The sequence below is a fragment of the Tiliqua scincoides genome, chromosome 7, assembly GCF_035046505.1.
Source record: "Tiliqua scincoides isolate rTilSci1 chromosome 7, rTilSci1.hap2, whole genome shotgun sequence".
Lineage (NCBI taxonomy): Eukaryota > Metazoa > Chordata > Lepidosauria > Squamata > Scincidae > Tiliqua > Tiliqua scincoides.
This window is the reverse complement of record NC_089827.1, coordinates 21,670,070-21,693,432: the sequence shown is the minus strand read 5'-3', so window position 1 is coordinate 21,693,432 and position 23,363 is coordinate 21,670,070. Positions and strand designations below refer to the sequence as shown.

The following is a 23,363-nucleotide window of genomic DNA, read 5'->3' as shown; positions in this document are numbered from 1 at the left end:
CTCAGCTATTGCGTTCAGTAAAGCAACAAATGAATATATTCCAGGAACATATATAGTTCAGTTGCCATAGTTAGCAAATAGGGAAAAAAGTATTCCATCCTTGTAGCCATCATAGTTTTTCTCCCCTCGACTGTTTTTCTGACAAGCCTAATCAAAATCTACATGCCTTGGTCTCTTTTGAATACAGTGAACCCCTGCCTTTCTGTCCACCCATGTCCCTCCGCCTTCTGCTGACACATTTAAAATACCTCTTCCAACAAGCCAGATGCTTTATCACCTGTACAGAATTCACAATGTTCAGTGCCTTTTGACAAAATGGGTACATCTTCCCTGTGGCTTGGAATTTATAACACCCTGTCAGAAAGGGTTTTCCAAATGGTTTATTGAAATGTGCCATTCGGTGTTGTGTTTCAAATCATTTCTGACTGAAAGGATGCGTAATAGAATCAAGGCATCCTATAAATATTCTTAAGACTAGAGGCATGGGTGGGTTGGGGGTCTGTTTTGGGCATTAGAATGCCAGTAGGCCTGCAGTGAGTGAAAATTTCCCTATACATGATATACTGTAGTTCTCTGTTTGTGGCTTGGCCAGAGTAACCAGGATGATTTTTTTTCTTGTAGCTTGTGCTTTCCTGCCCTCTTTAGAAGAAGCCCAGTGAAATGCAAAGCTGCACGAAAGACTAAAGTGTTTTTTAAAAAATGTAGACAATTTCGTAACAAGTTTGGTCCTTATATTAATCTGTTCCTTCAAGTGAACTTTGTTATCTGTGAGCTATATTTTTAAAGAATGATAGAAGAATTAGTGTAGTATACATAAAAATTTACAGTAGGACTGTAGTAGCAGCAGCAGCATAAGTCTTTTCTTATGTGTAGTGTTATTCATAAGAGGTAATAAGAGAATGAACTAAAATGTTGGTGGATGTGTGTAGAGAGCCAATAGCAAATTCTAGCAATATAGATCAGGTGAGAATGGCAGGATTTGGCAAGGTTGTGCATGTAGGGTTAGGAGAAGAATTTTCCAATATTTTGATCTGAGGGAGGACAACACGCAACATTATCAAGAGCAAGAGAAAGTGATGTTGAGAGAGGCTGTGAAGAAACACATAAACTCTGTTTAGGCAGATTAAAGCTTGAGAAAAATTGGGCATTCATCCTTTTGATAGATAGCAGGCACTGGGGAGGGAAAGAGAAAGAGAGATCACATACAGAACAATAGAGTGTAAAATCGTTTTTTGTAGGATCAGTATTTGAGAACAAATGAGAGAATGAAGAAACAAAGGGAGAAAGAAAGGAGGACAGGGCTTGTATTAATCTTATAGAACGAGGAGAATATAAAGAAACAGAACCACTGATGGAAACTCTGAAAGGAATAAATGGGATAAATCCAGTTGTAACAGTGCCTGAAGAGTAATGAGTCTATAAAAGGCTAAAAAAGGTCCTAAACAACTAGAGAAAAGACCATTTAATTAGTTGCAAGAAGATAAGTAGAAACAAAAGTAGTCTCAATTAAGTGAAAATCCCTTTAATTTGATGTTATTGTAAAATGTGATGTGTATTTCCATCTTTCTTGGAAGTGCATGTGTAAAAACTTGTGCTGGGTGATATCTGATAACGCAAGAAAAGTGGAAAGGTAATTTAATGCAGAATGCAATGAAACAAACCACATTAGAATCTCTGTATTCTATCAAAAGTTATGGCCAACCAGAAAATGAAAACACTACTGCCTTATGGAACAAAAAGTGGATTTTCTTAGAACCAACCTATAAGGCAGGCTGTTCTGAGATCCAATGATATATTATTATGTTATTGACATGTTGCAATGACATGTTATCATGTTACAGAATGAAACCAATAAGGTGTTAATATGAATCAGCTCTCATTTCCATGTATCATAATACGGTTACCCCTGCTAACTGGGTAAAATGGCATTTTTTTTCCAGTGGTGCCCCTTTTATATTTAGTAGGGTGAGAATAACCATCTCTCTTCACTCAACACAGTGTCTCGAACTGACCAGGGGCACACTTTTGATTTATTGCTTAATTAAATTTGATTTTGTTGGGAGGGGGGCTACAAATCTTTTTTGACCCAAGGTAGCAGAAATGGCCTTCGCTATGCTACTGAGTGGGGGGAGACAGCAGAGCAAGTGGGTGGGGAGCTGCTGGGGGGAGGAGGTGGGTTCCTCCCAATTTTCACTTTTTAAAAGCCCAGATGTGATGTCACTTCCAGTTGTGCCTTAACTTCTGGGGCAACATTTTGAGCTTGGCACCAGGCTACACAATCATTAGCTACGCTGCTGCTTCGAGATATGTATAATAAAACCATACCTTAGTGACCTATTTTATGTCTGTATCTCCATCCTGATGTTACCATGTGATCTACTCTGGTAGAGAGAGATTTAATAGAAATAACAGGAAAATGCCCATTTTCTATTCCCACTGACTTTTGCATGTACAGGGGTGTGGGGGTGGGTGGGCTATTTGTCACTTCAATTCCTGTTTCCCTTGGCAGCTATGTCGTAACATTTCTGTTAAACAGGATTTGCTTTGCCATATCATTGGCTTAGAGAGTGGAGATGCTTTGCCATGACCTATCAGTGACTAGAAAGCCGTTTGCCAGAAGTTAGCATATTTCTCAGAAAGAACTCTAGTCTCTACTTCCTCACTGTGTATTCTGGATATTACAGGGCGATAATAATCAGAAATGGAGAAGTCATTCCGATGTCTTCAGAATTCACTCCAGAAACAGAACGCCAGAGGCTTCAGTATCTGGTAAGAAGCAGGACTTGTTTTAGTGGCTGGTGATGAACATTAATGCTGCTTTCCTTGCAGTCCTGATCTGACAATGGAATGTGTATTGTCCCTCTCAAACTTTTCTGAAAACTACAAGCAATAAGTCAAATCATGATCTTGGTGTCTTGGGTGGAAATGCAGCACACAGTGGATTTAATCAAACAATATTGTGAAATCATTGATCTGTGCAGAAATTACTCTAGATGACCTGGATGTCCACTTCAGGGCATTTAGTTTTGATCTTCATTTACTTCCCTATCCACCCAGTTTAATGTAGACATTTCTGTTAGTGGGTGTTGGTATGCAAAAGTCTTGCTTTCTGAACAACCTGTTCTGCCATGCCCATGATCTCATTCAGTGTGGAATACTATGTAATTTGGAAGCTTCTAGTGGCAAGCCATGGGTCTGTGTCCAGCTTCCCCACTGAGAAAGCAGGGCACTTAACTTTGGCAAAGCACAATAGTTTCCCCTTTCTCTGTTCTACCTCATTTTAAAAACCATTCTGTAGAACTGGCAACCTCTTATTGTACTGAATTTTGTTATAAGCAGAGCACCCTGACAACTATCAGGATGTGACACATCCCAAACTGTTGGGCACTGTCTGCTGTTTTGTCCAGTGGAGAGTTAGAATGGGAATAGATTCATGCCCTGATTTGCCAGTGGTTAATGCTGTGTATACCTACTGGATTGCATAGTGGTTCATTGGTGTCCCTAACTGTTTCTGTCTCAAAGCAGTAACTTGTGTATTTTGGCTGCCTCTGTGGCCAGCCTTGAATATGGAAGGATAGAAAGAAAAGTTGATGAGACTTGGAACATGTGAGAGCATGGGGTTGTGTGCTACATGCAGGCTGCTGGGCTTGGGTTTTTGTCCAGGGTGCTCAAATGGCCTGGACCAGTCCTGCATTTATAAAATAGTAGTATATTTTGACTTGCTTTTAGAGCAAATGCTTTGTATCATTCAGAGCTGCCAAGCAGCTCGTTTTATTACCCTCTCCAGACTTGGCAGATGCTGCAAGACCCACACATTGAACAATAAGTTCTGTCCTTTCAACCAATTGTGGGGATAACAAAGAGAAGCAAAGTGTAAATTCCCTTTGAGCAAGGGAAAGCCAGCCAACTCTGGCATCTGGTGTGTCTGGCCAGTGCCTTAAATTCCACCAGGGCAACTGGTGCCCCAGGCTGATATGACGCTACAGACCAATCTGTTTCTTCCAGTCTCTGAAACCCAAGTTTAAAATGAGACTATTGCCATTGTCCTGTCAACTGTCTGTATCCATACAAAGCAAGTGTAATTAATATGTATTCTTGCCTATGTTTAAAATGGTTTGCTTTTTAAATTAAAATCTGTATCTATAGTCTTGGGATCGGAGCATTACTCTAGAAATACTGCTTGTGAGGGTCTTTCTCCCCAACCCCCTCTTTTGATGTCCTTCCTGGTTTGAGCTGCAAACAGCAGCTGGAGTGAAAAGCACTTCTGGTATTTTGCGTACCTTTTTCTTTACCTTTGTTTGTTTACTTCCTCTCCATATGAAGCAAATTGCTTGCGCTACGGATATCAGGTTCAAAGAAAATACGTGGAAGATACCAAAAAGCGTGAAACTGCATTAAAGAGGCAGTTTCAGATGTGTTGGAAGAAATGGATGGCTGCCCAGCAGTACTGGGAAGATGAAGGGCCTGCTCTGGTCGTAGACCACAAAAGGATCCAGGTTTAAAAGATCCTCAGCCCCAAAGTTCATATTTTAAATTATTGGCAATTTACTCCCATCCTCAGCAATCCTTTTTGGCAGTGGCCTAGCTAGATCATTTGACACCCAGCGCCCATAAATTTTTATCACCCCATACGACATAATCAATTAATTTTTCAGGTCATGTCTTGGCTAGAAGTGATATAATCAAGCAAATTAAAACGAATAATTATGAGTAATTGAATTGAAGAAAAACAAATTAAAGAAAAACAAATAATTAAATAAGAGGAAGCCAGCCCTGATTCAACAAGTGAATTTTCTCTGTAGCCTGGCTGCAATAATACCCCCCCCCCCAATTAGTAAGATTTTCAGCCTTACCCAGTGCCCAGTTCAATTTAAGTTCTTATTTTTCAAGCATATCACTATCAGGACTCACCTGGCTTTACAAGCCTCTGCTTTATTTTTATGGGGAGGGGGCTGCCTTCTGGAGCATTTGTTCAACTCCATGTTCATCGGATCAGGACCATTCTGGCGGCCTCACATTCCAGTGGACTAAGGCAGGTTTGTCTACTTGCGAGTAAATGCATGAGTAAATGGCTCGGTTTCGCTATCCATAGGGCTGCATGCATTTTTGTTTTCTGGATTTTCAGCCATAACTTTGGAGATATTTCACTCTAGTTTTTTCATTGCATTTTGCTGTAAATTCAACATCCAACAGTATATAGCATGATGGTGGTATTCCTAACCACCGTGATTTTAGCAATTTTGGTCACTTGTGGTATCACCCTCCCGAGGCTGGCACCCACAGTGGACCTCCCCCCTGTCCCTTGCTATCTATTCCACTGCCTCTTGATAGGGTTGTTATCAAAATCACAACTACAGTTAATTCTCATTATCCACAATGCTGGTGCATTCTTAAATAGTTAATGTGCAATGCACTACTCTGTACAGGAGAAAATCTGGAAAGGAGCCTAAGTGCTATCTATCTATTTAGGATGGTGTTATACCAGTTTTGACAACAACAGAAGCAAAAGAAATGTCCTGTCCGAAGAGTCGTGGCATCTTTAAAAATAAAAGGAAAAGGATTGCAATGGTGGAGCATGATGTTCTGGTACTGGCTTCCAACTTAGTGCAGTGCAAAGTTACAAGCCAGTTGTCCTAAATGGTTAAGAATTATAACAGATTAATTGCTGAAGTCAAGAATTGTAAAGTTGGTACAGAGTTCATACTGCTTCAGGGTTGGGTGGGAACAGGAAGGCGATGGCCCTGCTGAAATATGGCTTCTAACTGTAGCCTCGGGGTTGGTTATTTATGAGTTGACATTTATTCAAAGTGCCTTAAATGTTACAGTGAAAAAACATACATACGAGAGCCCAAAAGTGTGTCTCCTCAAAAGTGTCATTGTATTCTGTGTGTGGTTCTTTTTTTCTTTTTCTTAAACCTATAGGCATATATGCAGCCCCACTTGCTGGGAAATGAGTTTACACACTTGGAGTTTCCAAGGAGGGTTCAGCGTAAAGAAATTGGTAAAAGAATGCTTTACAGAGACTTCAGCATGACTGGCTGGTAAGAATACAACCCTTTCGGTTACAAGAAATCCTCATGTCTTTAAAAAAAAAATCCTGGTCATTCATTACTGTAAGCTTAAGTAGGTCTCTTTCAAAATAAGGATATGATTCATGAACAGTGACCTAGAGAGGTTTTACCTGGTCTCAGAAATAGAGATTTGCCTACACAAAGCACAGTGCTCAGGTGGTTGGTAAAGGCATCACTTAACATGAATTATCATCAAGATGCAAGGATTGTATCCTAGCAATCTTAACTCCTAGCAATTGTAACTCCTTTCACAGCTGCTGCTGCTGCTGTTGATTTTATATGCTTTTCTTGTTGTGGCAGCTTTCATTGCTTGTGCTCTGGAGAGTTTCATAGGCCTTGCTGCTGGCTCACTTAAGGTAGAAAAGGTAGTTTATTTTATTTATTTTTCACATTTTTATACCATGAAGCTCAGGGTGCTGTACATGGTTTCTTCCCACTTTTTGACCTCACAGCAACCCTGTGAGGTAGGTGAAACTGGGAGATAATGACTGGCCCAAGGAAGGTTTCATGGCTGAGAACTGAATCTTCCAGGATTGCACCGTCCTGGCTGCCCAGGATTGTCACAATGCAGTTTTCATAAAGTGCCCACCTTGGTCTAGCTGTAGCATCTTTCAGTGCTAGAGGGCTGCAGTTCATAGTATTGAAATGTAATAGAACAAACATACCCTCAGCAATAAGCAGATGCCTCACTGGTTCAGTGTTGCCATTCTTGCTTTGAGGTTCTCTCTTCCAGTCTTACCCAGCGCTGTTGCTGTCTCTTTTCTGTTCTCTCTGTCTGGTGTGTTCTGATTTTGTGCCTGGGATTTAATTAGAGTTTTATGTGGGGGTCCATGCTTTCCATCCCCTGTGCCTGCTTGGCTGTTTAGCTGTAGTAGATTTTTTGTGTCACATACTGATGGCTGGTTCTGTATCCACAGAGCACTTTTCCTTGCAGGACAAGAGTGGAGCTGTCCACACTGAAATGTTGCTGACAAATGCCAAAGTTACATTAGGTCCATTTGCCTTTATTGAGTCCTTGGGACTGATAGTTGTCATTCAAATGTTCAGTCTTCATGTGACTGTAATTCTTCAGGATGCTGGTGTTTGATCTTTGAATCAATCTTTTCATCCACTGACCTAGGAGCAGACTGCAGTGTTAAGAAAGCACCTGGTACAGTCTACATAGGGCAGCCATTTTCAACCACTGTGCTTTGGCACACTGGTGTGCCGTGAATGGTCCCCAGGTGTGCTGCTGGAATTTGGGAGAGGGTCATTTATTAGTAGGGCCATTGGGGGTGTGAGCCCCCCATTGACAGCACAGTGTGCCTTGTCAATTGTCAAAAAACCGATGGTGTGCCTTGACCATTTTAATGTCTTGCCAGTGTGCCATGAGATGAAAAAGGTTGAAAATCACTGACGTAGGGCTATACTACCGTGCAATGCTGGTGGGGTATTGCACATTTGACACCTCTCCCAAATTTCTTGCATTCTTTCTCTTTGATTTTGTAGGTTTCCATGTGCAGAATGTTTTTGCAATGTGGGAGACATTAAATATGCAAATCCCTTGTTTGCATTCCCAGGTATACATTCCCTTGAATCATTTTAATAGTTTAGGAGGGGGGAAAAACTTGTCAGAGGCAGCAAAATTAATCATTTCCTCTTCCATGCATTGCGAGTTTCTGAACTAGGCAAATGTGTTTCCCTTTCCCCTTGAAACCTACACTCCAGATGGTTGTGGGTCAAGATCATGGTAACAGCAGCATCAACTGGAAGAAGGGAGGCAGTCAATAGTGCAGGTCATACAGGGCTGTTATTTCAGCCTCCGATGCACATATTTTTTCTTTGCTCAAGAAGTCCTTGCAACGCAGCCAAGTATTAGTACTTTGTGTACGACTGCTCATACTACTGCATTGTATCTCCTAATATCCCTCATAGAAGTGGAATGCCATGAAACAGCTATTCCCAAACTTCCTGGGTCACAGTGCCCTGATTTTGCAGCAATCTTGTGTGATCCAAGGTGGCAGCACCTGAGACAGCTGGGAAGAAGAGACTGCTGGGAACATTCTGCTGTACCCCTGTAGGTTTGCTATGGTGCCCTTAGGCACCATGATACACAGTTTGGAAACTACTGCCCTAAAAGGTGAGCCCCCCCAAAAAAATCTTTATAGAGATTTAAAGCTTTTCAGTGTTGTGTTTGGCTTGAAGCAAAGGGTTAAAAGCGAGACCAAGATGTGGTTGATAGGCATCAGATGCACCAGCTTGTGCAATTTAGTTGTCCCCAGTGGCTTTGCTATTGAGAGCTCTGTGTGTTGTGAGGTTTTGTTGCCATGGAATGCAATTAGCACCAATGGGCATCATGTATTGTGTGTGTGTGTGTGTGTGATTTATTCTGAACCAAAAAGGCTGGAGTCCTAGAGGCTTACAATAGGTCAAAACAAGAAGAAAAAAGACCCACCCCAAATCCTGCATCCGTCTTTACAGACAGTGTTTTCTGCCGTCCTGGAATGCTGCCAATCTCTTTGGTTCTGCTCACTCTTTGTGATAAAGCACCTCTTGAATCTCTGGGCGCCTGATCTTAAAAGGCGATAGCACACCAGCACCAAATGTGCGTGCATGTGGCAGACAGCCAGATATTTGTCTAGGTTTACCTTTGCTTTTCTCTTACGCTTAGCCTCAGAGCTGGATCTTGAGGTTGCAAAAATCTATTCTCAGGGTGGCCCAGAGCTCCACCTCCTGCAGCAACCTACATGTGCTCTGCTTTGTGTAACATGCAAGTTCTGTTTAATGACTTGTAGCTGTGGGCATTCTTGGATTCTTTATTGCTTTCCTCAATGTCCTTTGACAGCCCAGTCAGGCAGTCTGACAGAGAAGGGGATAAGTAGATTGAGAAATGCCACAGAATGCTTTATGAAGCCAACACCAGATCTGCGCTGGCTCCTTCCCTCCCCTCTCCCCTTTAATATAAAATGATTTATTGAATCAAGCACAGAAGCCCTGTTACTGAAATCTCAGGCTTTATCCTCTAGAGAGCCACCTAATAAAAGAGACCCAACTGACAGTCCTCATTAGCTTTGCTACAGATCCCAAGGCAGCATTTAATGCAGCAGTGTCCCTCACCCAGACTTGAATTTATCTGCCAGCTAACGCTAGTGGGTCTAATTAGCTTACTCTTATTTAATCTTATTCAGATAAGTGGCCTTCCCTAATCATTTGACTCGGGGTTACAAAGAGTAATGGGGCAGTCTGCATGGCTTGTGTCCTCATTTGCTCAGTTGCACCTTGTTTCCAAATTTGTGTAATTCATATGAGCCCCCCACCCCATCCTAAACAATTATGTGCTTTGCCTAATAAAAAAAATTCAACTGTTGGCAAGGGAAGAGAGCTGGAGAAGGCAGGCTGACTGAGGGGAGTAGCACCTAGTGGTTTGCACTCACACTCCTCTTCCTGCTTACCTTTTTTACTGAGTTAGCAGCTGAATGGGAGGGGGAAACATAATTCTATTTGCTGCCACCATCCCTGGCTACAGAGACCACACAGGGGGGCCATCTGGGAACCCCCTCTCCTCTCAAGAGAGCCAAGAACCTGAGGATTTCTTACTGAAAATCAAATTGCAGTAGTGCCCAGTTCAATACATTTTTCAGCAATGGAAGTCTTCTGGCTGGCAGAAACACACATGAGCATCCTTGTGTTTGAACTTAAGTAACCTAGGTTTTGTTGATGTCCTAGAGGTACCTGATTGGAGAAGGAACCTCCCCATCTACTCAACAGACAGATTTGGCTGTCCAATCAGTAGATACGTGTCAATGTCATTTGGAGACTTGGTTCCTCCAGACATGAAGAACTGAAATCTACATCCAGTATGTGGTTTTTTTGGAAGGGGTTTCAAACAAAGACTACTGCAGCAATAGGTCCCAGCAGCTTTTAGGCTGCTGGGCTGGCACAGTAGCTTCTGGGAGATTAGAAGTGTCCAGAAGTGAGGACAAAAATATGCAGGAAAAATTAGAGCTTTATGAAGCAGGACCAAATATGGGAAAAAGAGCATTCTTCAAAATTACCATGCCTTAGACCTCAGATTAGCTGTCCTTCCTTTAATGGAGAGATCAAACCTTAATTTTAGTTCTCCTTTTCTGATTTCCCTAATAATGTGCTTTTCCTAAAGAACTGACATTTTTCCTAATTTTATTTATTTTGGGAACACCTAGCACTTGTTTTTTGGAAGAAAAAAAATGGATAAAGCAAGGTGTCCTTTGTGAAGCTGAAGCAATACTTTGCAGCTATTGACAGACAAATGGAAAAAGACAAAAAATAGGGTGGGTCAGATTTAATCCAACTCTGTTTTGAGAGAGTGGCTTACGGTCCTTACCCACATGTGCTCGGGCAAGGCTTTTGTGCTCTGTGGCTTCTGCGTGGACCACGGTTCTGTGATGATAAATGACTGTTCTCAACATGCATGTTCTGCATCTTTTCAAGACTTCTAGCTCTAGCTGCAGGAGCAGCAGGGGAGGAGGTCTGACTTGCTGCGTACAGCACATCTCCTGGCAATGACAAATGGCTCTTCTTTCTCTAAGTGCACACATGCCAGAAGAACAGAGCCAGAGTCCAAACAAAAGCAGAAAAGCCCAGTAGCTCTGGCTCAACTGCCAAGAAAGGAGCAGTGACCCAAGAGTTACACTTCCATTCAACCATTCTGTACTGGCTTATCATTAGAGATTAATTTTTTTCTCTGTTCTAATGAACTTTATAGTGTTTTTTACACTCTCTCTCTCTCTCTCTCTCTCTCTCTCTCTCTCTCTCTCTCTCTCTCTGCATAGTTTAAAAAATGTTTTAACTGAATTTAAAAGAAATTGAGCTAAGTACAGGCATGCCCCATATCCACAGGAGTTCAGTTCCGAAACCTCCCACACTTAAGTGAAACCACAGATAACAGGGGATGCCCACCCTCTGGAGATGAGGGGAGCTGAAAATTAGTTAAAACGGGGGGGAAAATTACTCGTTCACCTAAAACCATGCCAACATTTTCTACTAGTTTCTTTTAGAAGAAGCTACATTCTTGATAGCTGGGCTGGGGATAAGATAGCTGGGCTGGGGAAAAGAATAGGCCCTCAGTTTGGCTGTACTTGTCGTAAGAGGCGACTAAACAGCCACCGGGTAGATGGGACTCCTTAGCCTGGGAAGGCAGCTCATCTGAGAGAAGGAAAACTCTGATCCCAAACCTCCACTGCCTTGTGGCTACATCCAGTTATGGAAAAGGCTTCAGGAGTCAACCTCGAGGCAAAATCCGGAGCCGGAGTCCCTGAGGCAGTTCATGGCTGAACACAGTCACGTTCTGGCAACTCCTGCGACGTCGCTGGAACCAACCGTATTGGCCTCTGCCTTTCCATTGGACCATTTCAGCGACGTGGAGAGGGGGGATTTGCTGCATGGGTAACAGCCTATCCTCCATACCCGCTTTACCCAGGCTTTGCGGACTGGAGAGGACACTGTTCCAGAACCACCATTCGGAGCGTGACACCATAGTCTTCCAAGACTGAAGGATGCCAACAACAACATTCTTGATCTTGGAGGCAAATTGCTGCAAGATTCAGAATCTTGCCTTATTGTTTTTGGTACATTGGACTAGATTTATTGAGAGGGTGTGCATGTGCAGGAGAGAGAGAGTCAGGATAGCATGGTGGTTCTGGTGTCGACTTAGGGCCCAATCCTATTCAATTTTCCAGTGCTGGTACAACTGTGCCAGTGGAGCATGCACTGCATCCTGTGGTGGGCAGGCAGGCAGTCACAGAGGCCTCCTCAGGGTATGGAAACATTTGTTACCTTACCTTAGGGTTGCACCGGTGCTGAAAAGTTGGGTAGGATTGGACCCTTAGACAAGGAAGATCCAGGTTCAAGTCCCTGCTCAGCCACTAAGCTTTCTGGGTGACCCTGGGCTAGTCACTGTCTCTCAACACCTACCTCAGAGGGTTGTTGTGAAGACAAAAGGAGGGGCGGAACCATGTATAACACCCTGAGCTGAAAAAGGGGAAAAATAAAATAAATATGTATCAGAGCATGGGTGCAAATTCAGGATTGTTTAAGGGGGGGAAGATCCTGAGAGAATGTAAAGGTTTCTTTCTGAAAAATGAGGAGGAAAACCAATGAAATGAAGTGTTGAGAGTACTGGACTGTATCTAGCGTAGAGGTTCCTCCTTATGATGCACCCTGTGAGCAGGAAAGTGTGCCCAGCATCTTCTGTGACTCTGCTGGAACTCCTGCAGTTCACCTCTAGGTAGGGGACACCAAAATCAAATGATGCTTCAGTATCTTTACCTTCCTTCTTGCCACCCCTTACTCGTTTTCTAAACCTCTGTCCCAATCCTGCATCCTCTTCTCCGACAGGTCCTCTTGTTGTGCTAATATCCCAAGAGCTGAATCATTAGCCAAGCTGAAAACTGCCTGTGGAATATTAAGCTTAGAGATTCTAGTTATCTGGAAGAACTAGGGCAGTGGTGCTCAAAGTGCCAAAATGCATTCCCTGGTGCAACTGGCACTTTGAGTTCCGGAGTGCTGCATCTCTCCAAGTCCTCCGATTCAGATGACACAATGCTCTGGGCAGTTGTGCCCAGAAATCTGGGCACGATGTGCACTGAGGCATTGCACCATGGATGTGATTGGCCAGCTCGTTGCGTTGTCCCGATTGGGGGACATGGAGAAACACAGAGTGCCGGTCACGGGAGGGAAGGATTCAACTGAATGTTGTGACCCTCCTGGGCTGGTGCAAGGGACGTGGGATGCAGTTAGCGCTGCACGCTCAGACTCCATTTGCAATAATGGGAGAGGAGTCCCAAATTGTGGTCCATTTTCTGGAAAAGCCTTTCTGTGTGTGGAACTCCTAATGAAAGTTAGGGGATGGCCACATGAGGCAGTGCCTTTTCTGTGGTGGCACTGCAGTTATGCCACGTGAATCTACCTGTAAGTTGCTCTGCTCTGCTGTCATTGACTGAAGCTTGATTAGCATGCACATGGAACCAAGGTCAGCACAGCCATGAAGGGAGGCTGGGGAAATAAGGAGAGCTGCCTCATGTTGCACTGTTGGCCTCCTCTGCAGTTGACTCGCCTAGCCCCTATTTTACTTCCTTACTCCCCCCGCCCCGCCATTCTGTAGTTTGAAATAGTGACAGAGCAGGGCAGAGCAAGGACACCGGGAAGAGCACTGCCCTTTTTCTGCATCTCTCAGCTTCCATGTTTCACCCTGCTCTGCCATGCGATTTCTGAACAGTAAAAGCAGGGAAGAAGAGGCTACCACAAAAGAAGGTTGCTGTGACCCCAGTAAGTTTGGGAACAGCTGCCCTACGGGTTTGTGATGCTCCCCTTCTTCTAACCTTTTAAGAAAGGTACTCAAAACACACTGGTTCCACCAGGCTTTGGGGGAGGGCATGGAGACAAAGGTGACCTGTTAATGGTTTGTGCCTGCTATTAGAGTTCTGATTCCATTGCTGCCTGTGTAGTTCTATTCACTTCTTGTTAACCATTTCTGTGTTTTTATATTTGACTGCTAGCTGCCTTGGGATGTTTTTCTGAAAGGCAGGCTAAAAAAGGAAAAATAAGTAAATTCCTACAGGGAATTTTGTAATATTGCATCTTTGGAAATAGTAGCAAACCTGGCAGGAAAAATTTCTGGCAAGTCTGAGTGTTGTAATCAAGGTCACTTGGGCTTTAAAGAACCTGCTTAAAGCTATCCATGGTTTGAAATTTTCTTTGAATGCATGTAGTTTCTGACAGTGAGACCTGGCTATTTTTTAGAGTGGGTTCACACTTTATCAGTGTTGTTTTTCACAGTTATCAATTAGTAGTGTGATTCCTTTTTTCACTTATGGAATTGCTCTGTGGGCTGTGCCCCTGTGAATGCTGTACTTGTGCCTCAGAAGGCCTCCCCATGCTTCAGAACTCTTCCTGGACGCAAACTGGAATCCACCTCGGGTTTGCATTGGCAACTTCAGGTTGCGTCTGGGAGATGTTCTGAGGAGGCTTAAAGGCCAGCATGACCTCCAGGTAAGTTATTGTGGCACTGTAACCCTGGTTTCTGCTAATTTCAGTACATGTGAGAGGTCGTGGAACCAATTCCTCGCAAAAACCGGGCGCCCACTGTATTCCTGTTTAGTGGGTGTGCTTTGGCCTTCAGTTTTGCTCATCAAGATTTTATTCCAGTTTAGGACTCAACTAGTTTGTTACAATTTGGCCCCACTGTAGCAAGGCGGGAGAGAAGGACTTTAACGCTCTTCCCGCCCCTGGCCTAGGATTAAAGGAAAGCCCTCTGGTTCCAGCAGGTTCATTGTTCCCAGGATGCTGGAGGTCCAGTCTAGATCAAGATCATTGGGGGGAGAGGTTAAAGTCTCCCTCCTCCATGGTCCAAATCTGGGTATCTGAAAAATGGGACATGCAGTCCGTCCGTCCCCATTCATTCAATCAGCACATTGTCTAGTTTAGATTTGCCTTCACTTCCCAGCCTTTTATTTAATAAGAGATGTATGACATTGCTTGGCTATAGAGGTTGCCTGATGACACATCCTCCGCATCCTGATGTCTTCTGAAGGCTGGCATGCCTGAAAGGGCGTTTCAGTGGCAGCACCTCAGCTGGAAGGCTTCGTAGTTGTGCACACGCATGTTTGCCAGGAAGTGAAGACGTTTCTGTTTAGGCAAGCCTTTGACCAGTCTGTTACTAGTGTCTGTTTTGTCCTGCCTCTCCCCTGTTCCGGTTTAATTCCTCTGGTCTTCTTATTTGTGTTATAAGATTTTAATGTTGGTTTTTAAATGCTTTTTAGCCAACTTAGGCATTCTTGTGAGTAGCAAGGCAGGATTTTAAAAAAAAAAAAAACAGCAAATGTATAAAAAAATCGCAATCCGTATTGGCAAATTTTACAGTATATTCTTTGCATCACCCTCTTATTTTGATTAAACTGTGGACTACTTTGGGGAAAGTGTGCCAAAGAAATAAAATCAGCAAGATATTGCAAAGGTGAAGCACAGACAGATTTTTGTAGCTGAGAGAAAGAGAATGATGGAACCAAGGCAGCCTCAAGTGTCAGGGCCCTGGGTCACTAATTGAGTGCAAGCTTTTTGAAATGCTGTTTATCCTTCACAGGGCATACAAAACTATTGAAGAAGATGACTTGAAATTTCCCCTTATATACGGAGAAGGCAAAAAGGTAAGCCTGTTCTGTCGTTTCAAAAGAATATAAGCCTATATACTGTTTACCACTCCGCTTAGCCCCTGGCAATCTACTCTCTATCTCTTTATTCTGTCATTCGGACAGCTTGAAAGAATATTGTAACAGACAAAGATCAGTTCCTACTGTCTGTAAGGGCAGGGCCAAGGGGACTCGTGCAGTCTCTTTTGAAAAAAAGCAGTTTTTAATAACACTTTTACTGCCTGAATTTTATTCTTTAACCTACTTGATGGAATTTTGCTTTGTTTCAAGTTATTGGGAGGGTGGAGGAGAGAAAATTTGATAAGAAATTATGTCCTGGTTTGATTTTCAGACAGCTCACTGCAGTTTGATTGCAAAGTTAAATATGAACCAGTCAGCTGGAAAAAAAAAAAGACAAAAGGTATCACGTTGATTTGGTTTGTTACGAGTGGAGCTGTTATGACTGAGATCAAGCAAGTTTGAAGTGAAATGTTGATTTGAGGAGGGGGGTCCATTAAAACCACCCCTTTGTAGGCAGATTATTCCTTATGGTTGCACACATGGTTCCAAATAGTGTTTTTTAGTTTTTTTTTAAGGGGAAAAATGCTCTTTTGGAAGGAGTGGGGCTGAAGTAGCAGCATATTACCAGATGCATAATTAGGAACAGCAAGATTATTATCACTGATCTCGGCAAGCCTGATAGATGTAACTCTAGGATGAATAGAACTCTCAGCTCCTAGATTGCTGGCATGGAGGTGCTTGCTGTGTTTCTAAGCAGTTCTTCCCAAACTGATTGGCTGCTTGCTTGACTGTTAGAGAATAGCCTATCTTCAGAATTAATCTAGTTATTCTGGACCTGAACATGCTGTGACTTATCTCTGTATTCTGATGAACTTTATGTCTTCAAAGTGTTTTCACTCTTGCTGCATTTAAATTTATTTTCCTCTTTGTTTTTTTTGGAGCTAGCCTCTTTTTTTGTTTGGTTTTTCCATTTTTTAAGTCTGAACATATTTTAGAACAAACAGTGAGAGTGTTTACCATCGGTAAAATGAGTTGCTTGCTTCAGAAGCAGTCCCAGGAATTTCATTCTCTGGCTAAGGAAAAATATCGCAGTAGTGATTCAGATGCTTCTGTGGAGGGGGTGGGTGAGTAATGAACACTTGGTTGGCTTTTCTTTGAGGGAGGGAGGGAGTCCTCCTCCTTTTAAGCAAAACTGTTTTTGCCAAAATGTGTTGCAGAATAGGGAAATTGTAGAACAGAAGAGGGATATAGACTGGACCTTCAGGGTGAGTTGGTATGTTAATGTTACTCTTGTAATAACTGCAGTATAGTAGTCCCTCTGTCAGTGGTGTAGCTAGAGTGGGTGTGAAGCACCAAGTTTTGAGGGGGCCTCACCACGGTGTGCAAATGGCCCCTCCCCTTTGGAGCTATTCTGGGCAGTGGGTGCAAAACAGAGGCATACACCCACCACCTGGAATGGCTCAGAAGGAAATGGGGAAGAGTCACATGCACACCGCAGTGAGGCTCCCTGCCAAACTTGGTGCTTTGCACCCCCTCTAGCTATGCCACTCCCCCCCTTATCTGTGGGTGATATGTTCCAATTCCTACCTCAGATGCCTAAAATATGGATTGTAGCAAACCCTGTTTATAAGTCCTTTTTGGTTTATATGCATACGTGTGATAAAATTTCAAAACACTGTCATAACGAGGCAACAAATGCGGACAGTGAGGACACTAGAAGCTAACTGGATGTGGGAAGGTTTCACTGTGTTACTCAGAATAGCGCACAGTTTGAAACTTATGAATCTTTCTGGAATTTTCCATGTAATATTTTTGGGCTGTGGTAAACTGCGGATGACTGAAACTGCAGAAACTGAATCCACAGAGACGGGGAGGGGTTCCACTCGTAATTCACTTTGATAGTCCATTTTCATGGTGCAAGACAAGTATCTGGAAATTGAAGGAAGTTCCAAAACAATTTGTGGAGACTGATGATGATGGAGGCTGTTGTTCACAGAAAAAGATTCAAAAGTCCTCTCGGCCGGCCCGTGATCTTGTGTGCCTGAAGTGGTTCTTTGGATCCCAGCCAGTATTTGCACCTTATTAAGGGAAGAAAGATATGAGGAGAGAGTCAATAACCACAACTCTAACTTTAACTTACATAAGTCTCTTGTACTGGAATTAGGGTGGTGTGGAGTGTATGTTTGCGTGTACATGCTGGAATAATGTGCTGTCGCCCTTCTGAATGCACAGAAGAAAGACACATTGAATGTATAGCCTCTCTGTTGGTCATGGTCATATTAGATGTGATGAACACAATTCTTGAGCACAGTTGATTGGTACAGTTGCTGTTAACAGCTTTTGCACAGATCTCTTTCTCACAGAGCAATCCTGTCATTGGTGTATATCACTGTTTCCAGGCTCGCGTTATGGCAACAATTGGAGTTACGAGAGGACTTGGAGACCATGACCTGAAGGTGCATGACTCCAACATCTACATCAAGCCTTTTTTGTCATCATCACCAGAGGTAGAACACTAATATTTTTACAATGGGGAGAGAAAGTGGGAATTGAACTGAGAATGTTTTTCAAAATTCATGTAAAACCTTGTAGTTTGGCATCTGCCCTTGGGAAACTCTTAGGGAGTCCTTGAACAAAAACTGGCTGGAATGAGGAAAGTCAGGAATGGCGTCTGTAACTAAGACTGCCAGATCATATAAGTTCAACTGATGGCCATCTAGAGGTCATAAAACATTTGATAAAACATTAGTATAAAAGGTATGGAGCTATCAAGTGGAAGGCTGGCACACAGCGCTGGAAATTGACTACAGGCCGGAAACACAAAGGAACTCTTTTGTCATTTATTCAAGTACAAAAACTTGTTCCTTAGAAGGGGCTAATCGGTAATGCGGCAGATAATAATTCTAGTGACCAGATCTCTTTATTATCTGCATATCAACTTATTGAAGGGTATTGGGACATTTCCATATTTGCCAGTGAAATGGAATCACATAATGTTTTCAATTAAAAAAGAAAAAAAAACCACCAGTGTAGTTAAGAGGGAATTTATTATTATTGATGTTGATTTGTTGATCAATAGCAAAGTAGCTAAGTGCAGAGCATTGCTTACACCACCTATTTTCCATGGGAGGGGAAAATAGGTTTTCTGCGACTACTTTAGGAGTATTGAAAATTATGGTTTGAGCTCTTCGGCAGTTGTCAGAATACATTCTCTGGCTCATTTAGATATTGTTCCCAGTCATCCCAGAGTAACTCCAAGGTAAGTGATACCCTGATACAGGTCATTACCTTCATCGAATAGATGATCGCTTTTTAGGGAATGAGGCTTCCAAGAAAAACCTCAAGGGTTATAGGGCTGTCGGGGCTCATGGGAATCTCTTCTTATGACATATTTTAGTCCAAAATAATGTAAGCATTTCTGCTTGCAAGAGTTATGAGGCATAGAGGTCTTGGGATGTGTTCAAGATGGCACATGCCCTCAATTTCATTCTACACTAGATAAATGAGAATGCAAGAAGGATTCCAGGGAAAAGCAGATATCTTTAATCTTAAAATACTCCAAAACCCACTCACTCTATAGGAAAATAGTCATAGAAAACATAGTTGATACTTGAACTGATCATTCCTGTGACCTGATAGGGAATCAACATAAGAATCCTCCACCGAGGAGAGAGATCAGATGTCCTAAAATAGTGCCTCAAAGCCCCTTAAATAGGAGTTGAATTGATGGGCCATTAATGTTAGTACAGCAAATTGGTTGACTAAGGGTGCAATCCTAAGGTGCCCTTGGGCTGGCGCAAGTCCCTTGTGCTGGCCCAGGAGGGTCGCAAATGTGCCATAAGGGCTAGGCCAACTCACGGAGGCATGCCGGTCTGCTGAGACTGAGTTAAGCCTTCATGCCAACAGAGGTAGCAAGCCTTGCATCAGCTGAGCTTGGCCGAAGCAAGACTCTGGGGTGGGTGGGGAGGAGGTGGGAGGGAGGCGTTACAGGATAGGGGGAGGGCAGGCAGTGGGCGGCCTCGGGAGCTGGTGGGCAGCAGGAGGCAAAGCTGGGACCTGGCAGTTATGCCGGATCCCAAACCCATTCCCCAAGCACCGTGGGGTGGCTTCAAGTTGCTCTGCTCTCCTCGGACTTGTGCCACCCCAGGAGGTGGCACATGTCCAAGGAGACCGATAGGAACTTCAGTGCCTTACCCAGACGTAAGGGGAAGAGTTTTCCCTTACCACTGGCTAAGCCACTTTGGGCACCTATCTTGAGCTGGATACAGTGCAAGCCTCTTAGTTTTCCTGTTCCATCACAAGATAGGATTGCACCCTAACCCTATTACCTTTTTTCCTAATCGGAATACCACAGACTCGCATGTTCCCTCCTCTATTATTATATTTTGTAACTGTTCCTAAATGATGTCAGAATACATTCTCTTTTTATTTACATCCATATTTATTTATTTATTTATTTATTTACATCTCTATGTATTTATTAAATAATACAGCTATTAGTTAACATGGTGATGATATTTGTATCAGATTTTCAATGTGAATTTGAAAATCATATAGATCTGTAAGAAAGTTTCTCAAGATCTGGCGCATTAAATCGATTCCTTAATTTTTTTTCCTTTTCCTATCTGAAATCCTTTATTTATTTATTTTTAAGGAAAAAGAAAAGATTCCGGGTTGACACTTTGTGCAATGTTGTGTTGGTTGATTGTAAACAACTGCATTGTATAAACAGGCTGAAGCAACCATACATTTCTGGATTGCTACATACTCAGTAGAATGTTTGATTTTTACTTCAGTAGGAGGGAGCTCTAGCTTATAAAGTATATATAGCTTGCTACTAGAACAGAATGACTTGCATTTCACTTACCTGCTTGGTTAGTAAGGACAGAAAATGAAAAGCACTGATTAACAGCTCAATCCTATTGGGGCTGTCAGTCCCGCAGTACAGCAGTGCTCAAACGGCTGTGGCTGAATCCTGTGGGGCCAGGGTGGAAGCCAAAGGTTTTCTTGAAGTAAGGGAACATGGATTCCTTTACCCCATATTGGACCTGGGGTGCCTATGGGTCTACTTGGAGCTGTGCCAGTTTTTTAGATGGTGCAGAACCAAGGAGACTGTGTAGGGCTCCAAGGCTTGGGAAGGGGGATAGGATGCGGCAGCAGCCTTTCCTCTTGCTCCTGCCCCGTCCCTGGCCTGAATTGCCCTGGTCTGCCCCTCCCCTGCCCAGAAATGCCCCCTTCCTGTAACCCTCCCCATGTCCCAGAATGCCTCCCCGCTGCTTGGCAGGGAATTTACCATTGATTGGTCCTGGCTGTTGTCGAACTGTTGTGGCGTCCCAGGTATCTCAGTGTACCTTCTAGCACATTTGTGACAACCGTTGTTAAGGTAGCACATTGGAGACCAGCACTGTCTGGCAATATAATTGGGCTGTAAGTTTGTTGCATTTATAGTTATATGATGTCATTATGTTTATTGGTACATAGATGATTATTATTGTGGTATATCGCTCCATGGTAGGCTTGTCAAGTCTTGCTGTCTGTTTTTGTTCCATTGAAGTGAGGAATTAACAAAAGTGTCTGCAAGTTCATTTGTTTCTAAATCCTTAATTGCATCCCTCACCTTAGTAAATAAAATTAAAACCTTACTTTAAAAAAATTAACTAATAGAGAAAATATTGCAGGCTTACACTGAGAACTAACTTTATCATCATAATAAATATTTATATACTACTTTTCACCAAAAGTTCACAAAGCCATTTACAGACAATTCAAATAACTAATGGCTCATGATCATAAGCACATTAGATACATATCCTACTCCTGGATTTCTATATGCAACATAAAGAGAGAGGATAAATGGCTTCTTTCTAATCACTGCTGGAGAAACTGAAAGGCTAACTAAACTATTGGTTGAGAAGAACTCCCAAAGGTTTCATTGTTGGAATTTCAGGAGCCAAGTGGTTTGACAGTAGGGGCCTCGATGGAAACAGGTAGAAGACCTGGAGGCTTTGGAGGAGACAGGAAAGAGATGGGTGAGGAACTTCTGCGAGAAACTCAAATGGACTTGACTTGATTTTAACAACATTCCCGCATATATTTGCAGGTGGGATGTTTTTCAAGCAGATTCTAGTCCCTGAAGCCTTTCAAAGGGTTACACCTTAACCAAGTGACTGAGGTTGGATTTGTTTTATATAAGCAATGCCCTTATTAGATCAGCCATTTTCAGCCACTGTGCTGTGGCACACTGTTGTGCCACGAATGGTCTGCAGGTGTGCTGCAGGAGTTTGGAGAAGGGTCATTCGGGGATTTGAGCCCCCCACCGACAACGTGGTATGCCTTGTCAATTGTCAAAAAATGAATGGTGTACCTTAACAATTTTAGTACCTTGTCAGTGTGCCATGAGACGAAAAACGTTGCAAATCAATGTATTAGAGCAGGGGTGCTCAATAGGTGGATCGCGATCTACCGGTAGATCGCGAGGCAAAATGAGTAGATTTTGCCTCGCGAGCCCTGTCTCTCCAAACTGTTAATATGTCAGTTTCATCTAGTGACTAGACGAAACTGATATATTTAGCTGACACTAAACTGAAACCGACACTTTGGCTGCTCTTCAGGCATGCAGCAACAAAACTGACGAAACTGACTAGACTCCAGCAGGTGCTCCATACATTAAAGGGGGTGTCTGTCAGATGCTTCCTTCCCCCCTGGTAGATCTCCGGGCCTTGCTGGGTTTCAGAGTAGCTCTCGAGCCAAAAAAGTGTGAGCACCCCTGTATTAGAGCCTTTAGAATTTTGGCTGTATAATATATAAAATAATGGCTTTCTCTACTAATTGGTTTAAAACAAAATATAGTATTTTGAAAAGTGTACAAGTTTTCACTGACCCTAAGGGTGATGGTGTAAAACTAGGGAGTGCGAGGAATACCACGGACGCTCCTAACTTCCTCATGCCCTTCCTTCTCTGTTTGTGTATATCATGGCTGCTTGTGTGCCCACTTTATGCTACTGTTTATCAGAGTTCAGTACATTTTCTACTAGAGAAGAGACTCAACAGTCATTCAGTGAAGACCATTTTTTTTCCCCTTCCGTTTTGTTTTCAGGTGAGAGTATATGATCTTCTTCAGTATGAGCATGGAGCTGATGATGTGCTGATCTTGGCTACGGATGGACTCTGGGATGTACTATTAAATGAAGAAGTTGCAGAAGCTGTCACTACTTTCCTACCAAACTGTGATCCCGATGACCCCCACAGGCATGTAATCTTGTCTGCTTATATGTCTTGATCAAGGATGTCTTTCAGACTCTCCCCTGCCCTCTCCCAAGGATAACATTAATAAAGGTTGCATTAATAATAAATTTCTGTGACTGACTGTCCTGCAGTAGGGTTGCTGCCTCTTACAGAGAAAACCTTTGCTTTTGACTGGTACTGATGTTGAGTTCTATAGCCTCAGATCTTGTACTCTGCTGCCTCTGCACGACTGAGCATAGAGCATAGAATCAAGTTTATGTCATGCCATATTTTTTATTAAAAATGATGGCCATTGTGAAATCCACATATGCTAATTTTATTTTGACACTCTTCAAAAACATCATGGAATGTAAATAGCATTTAATTGCCTGGATTGCTGTGTAAATAGTTAGCAAGAAGCTGTGGAATATCAGTCTGCCCTTCCTGCTCTGTTAATTAAATGTAAATGCTAGGTGATGGATGAGAGAAAGAGAGAGAGATTTGACCTTAGCAGTGCTTACAGGGAACAGAGTGGAAATAGATACGTGTCTTGTTCGAAAAATCCATCCTTTTGTTCCAGAAAGTGATTCTAGGGGTGGCAAGCATGCACTACTACTACACCTGGAAAAAAAAAAAACCTCGTTCAAGGCCTCCACTAGTGTACAGTGGTGGCCGTTTTTAGTAGCACATTTTTAGAAGAATACAGCTGAAAAGGTTCAGAAGAGCACAACAAAGATTTTATTGGGGGGGGGGGAGAAGATGAAGATTGTCTGAATAGAAGTATTTGTGCTTACCTTAGAAAAGTGGGTCCTAAACTTTTTAGCACTGGGACCCATTTTTTAAATGACACTCTATGGGGTCCCACCTAGGTTTACCAGACTTAAAAAAAATATGATCTAGAAAG

At 42.7% G+C, this 23,363-nt stretch overlaps 1 protein-coding gene across 1 annotated transcript in view; it reads left to right on the top strand.

The window, feature by feature from the left end:
* The window catches only part of PPM1H (protein phosphatase, Mg2+/Mn2+ dependent 1H), a 91,873-nt gene that overhangs the window by 55,502 nt on the left and 13,008 nt on the right, over positions 1-23,363 (top strand). The window contains exons 5-9 of the mRNA XM_066634130.1: positions 2,685-2,769; positions 5,923-6,041; positions 15,169-15,232; positions 17,635-17,742; positions 22,332-22,483. Of these exons, the coding sequence (XP_066490227.1) occupies positions 2,685-2,769; positions 5,923-6,041; positions 15,169-15,232; positions 17,635-17,742; positions 22,332-22,483 (528 nt within the window). The remainder of the gene's footprint in view (positions 1-2,684; positions 2,770-5,922; positions 6,042-15,168; positions 15,233-17,634; positions 17,743-22,331; positions 22,484-23,363) is intronic.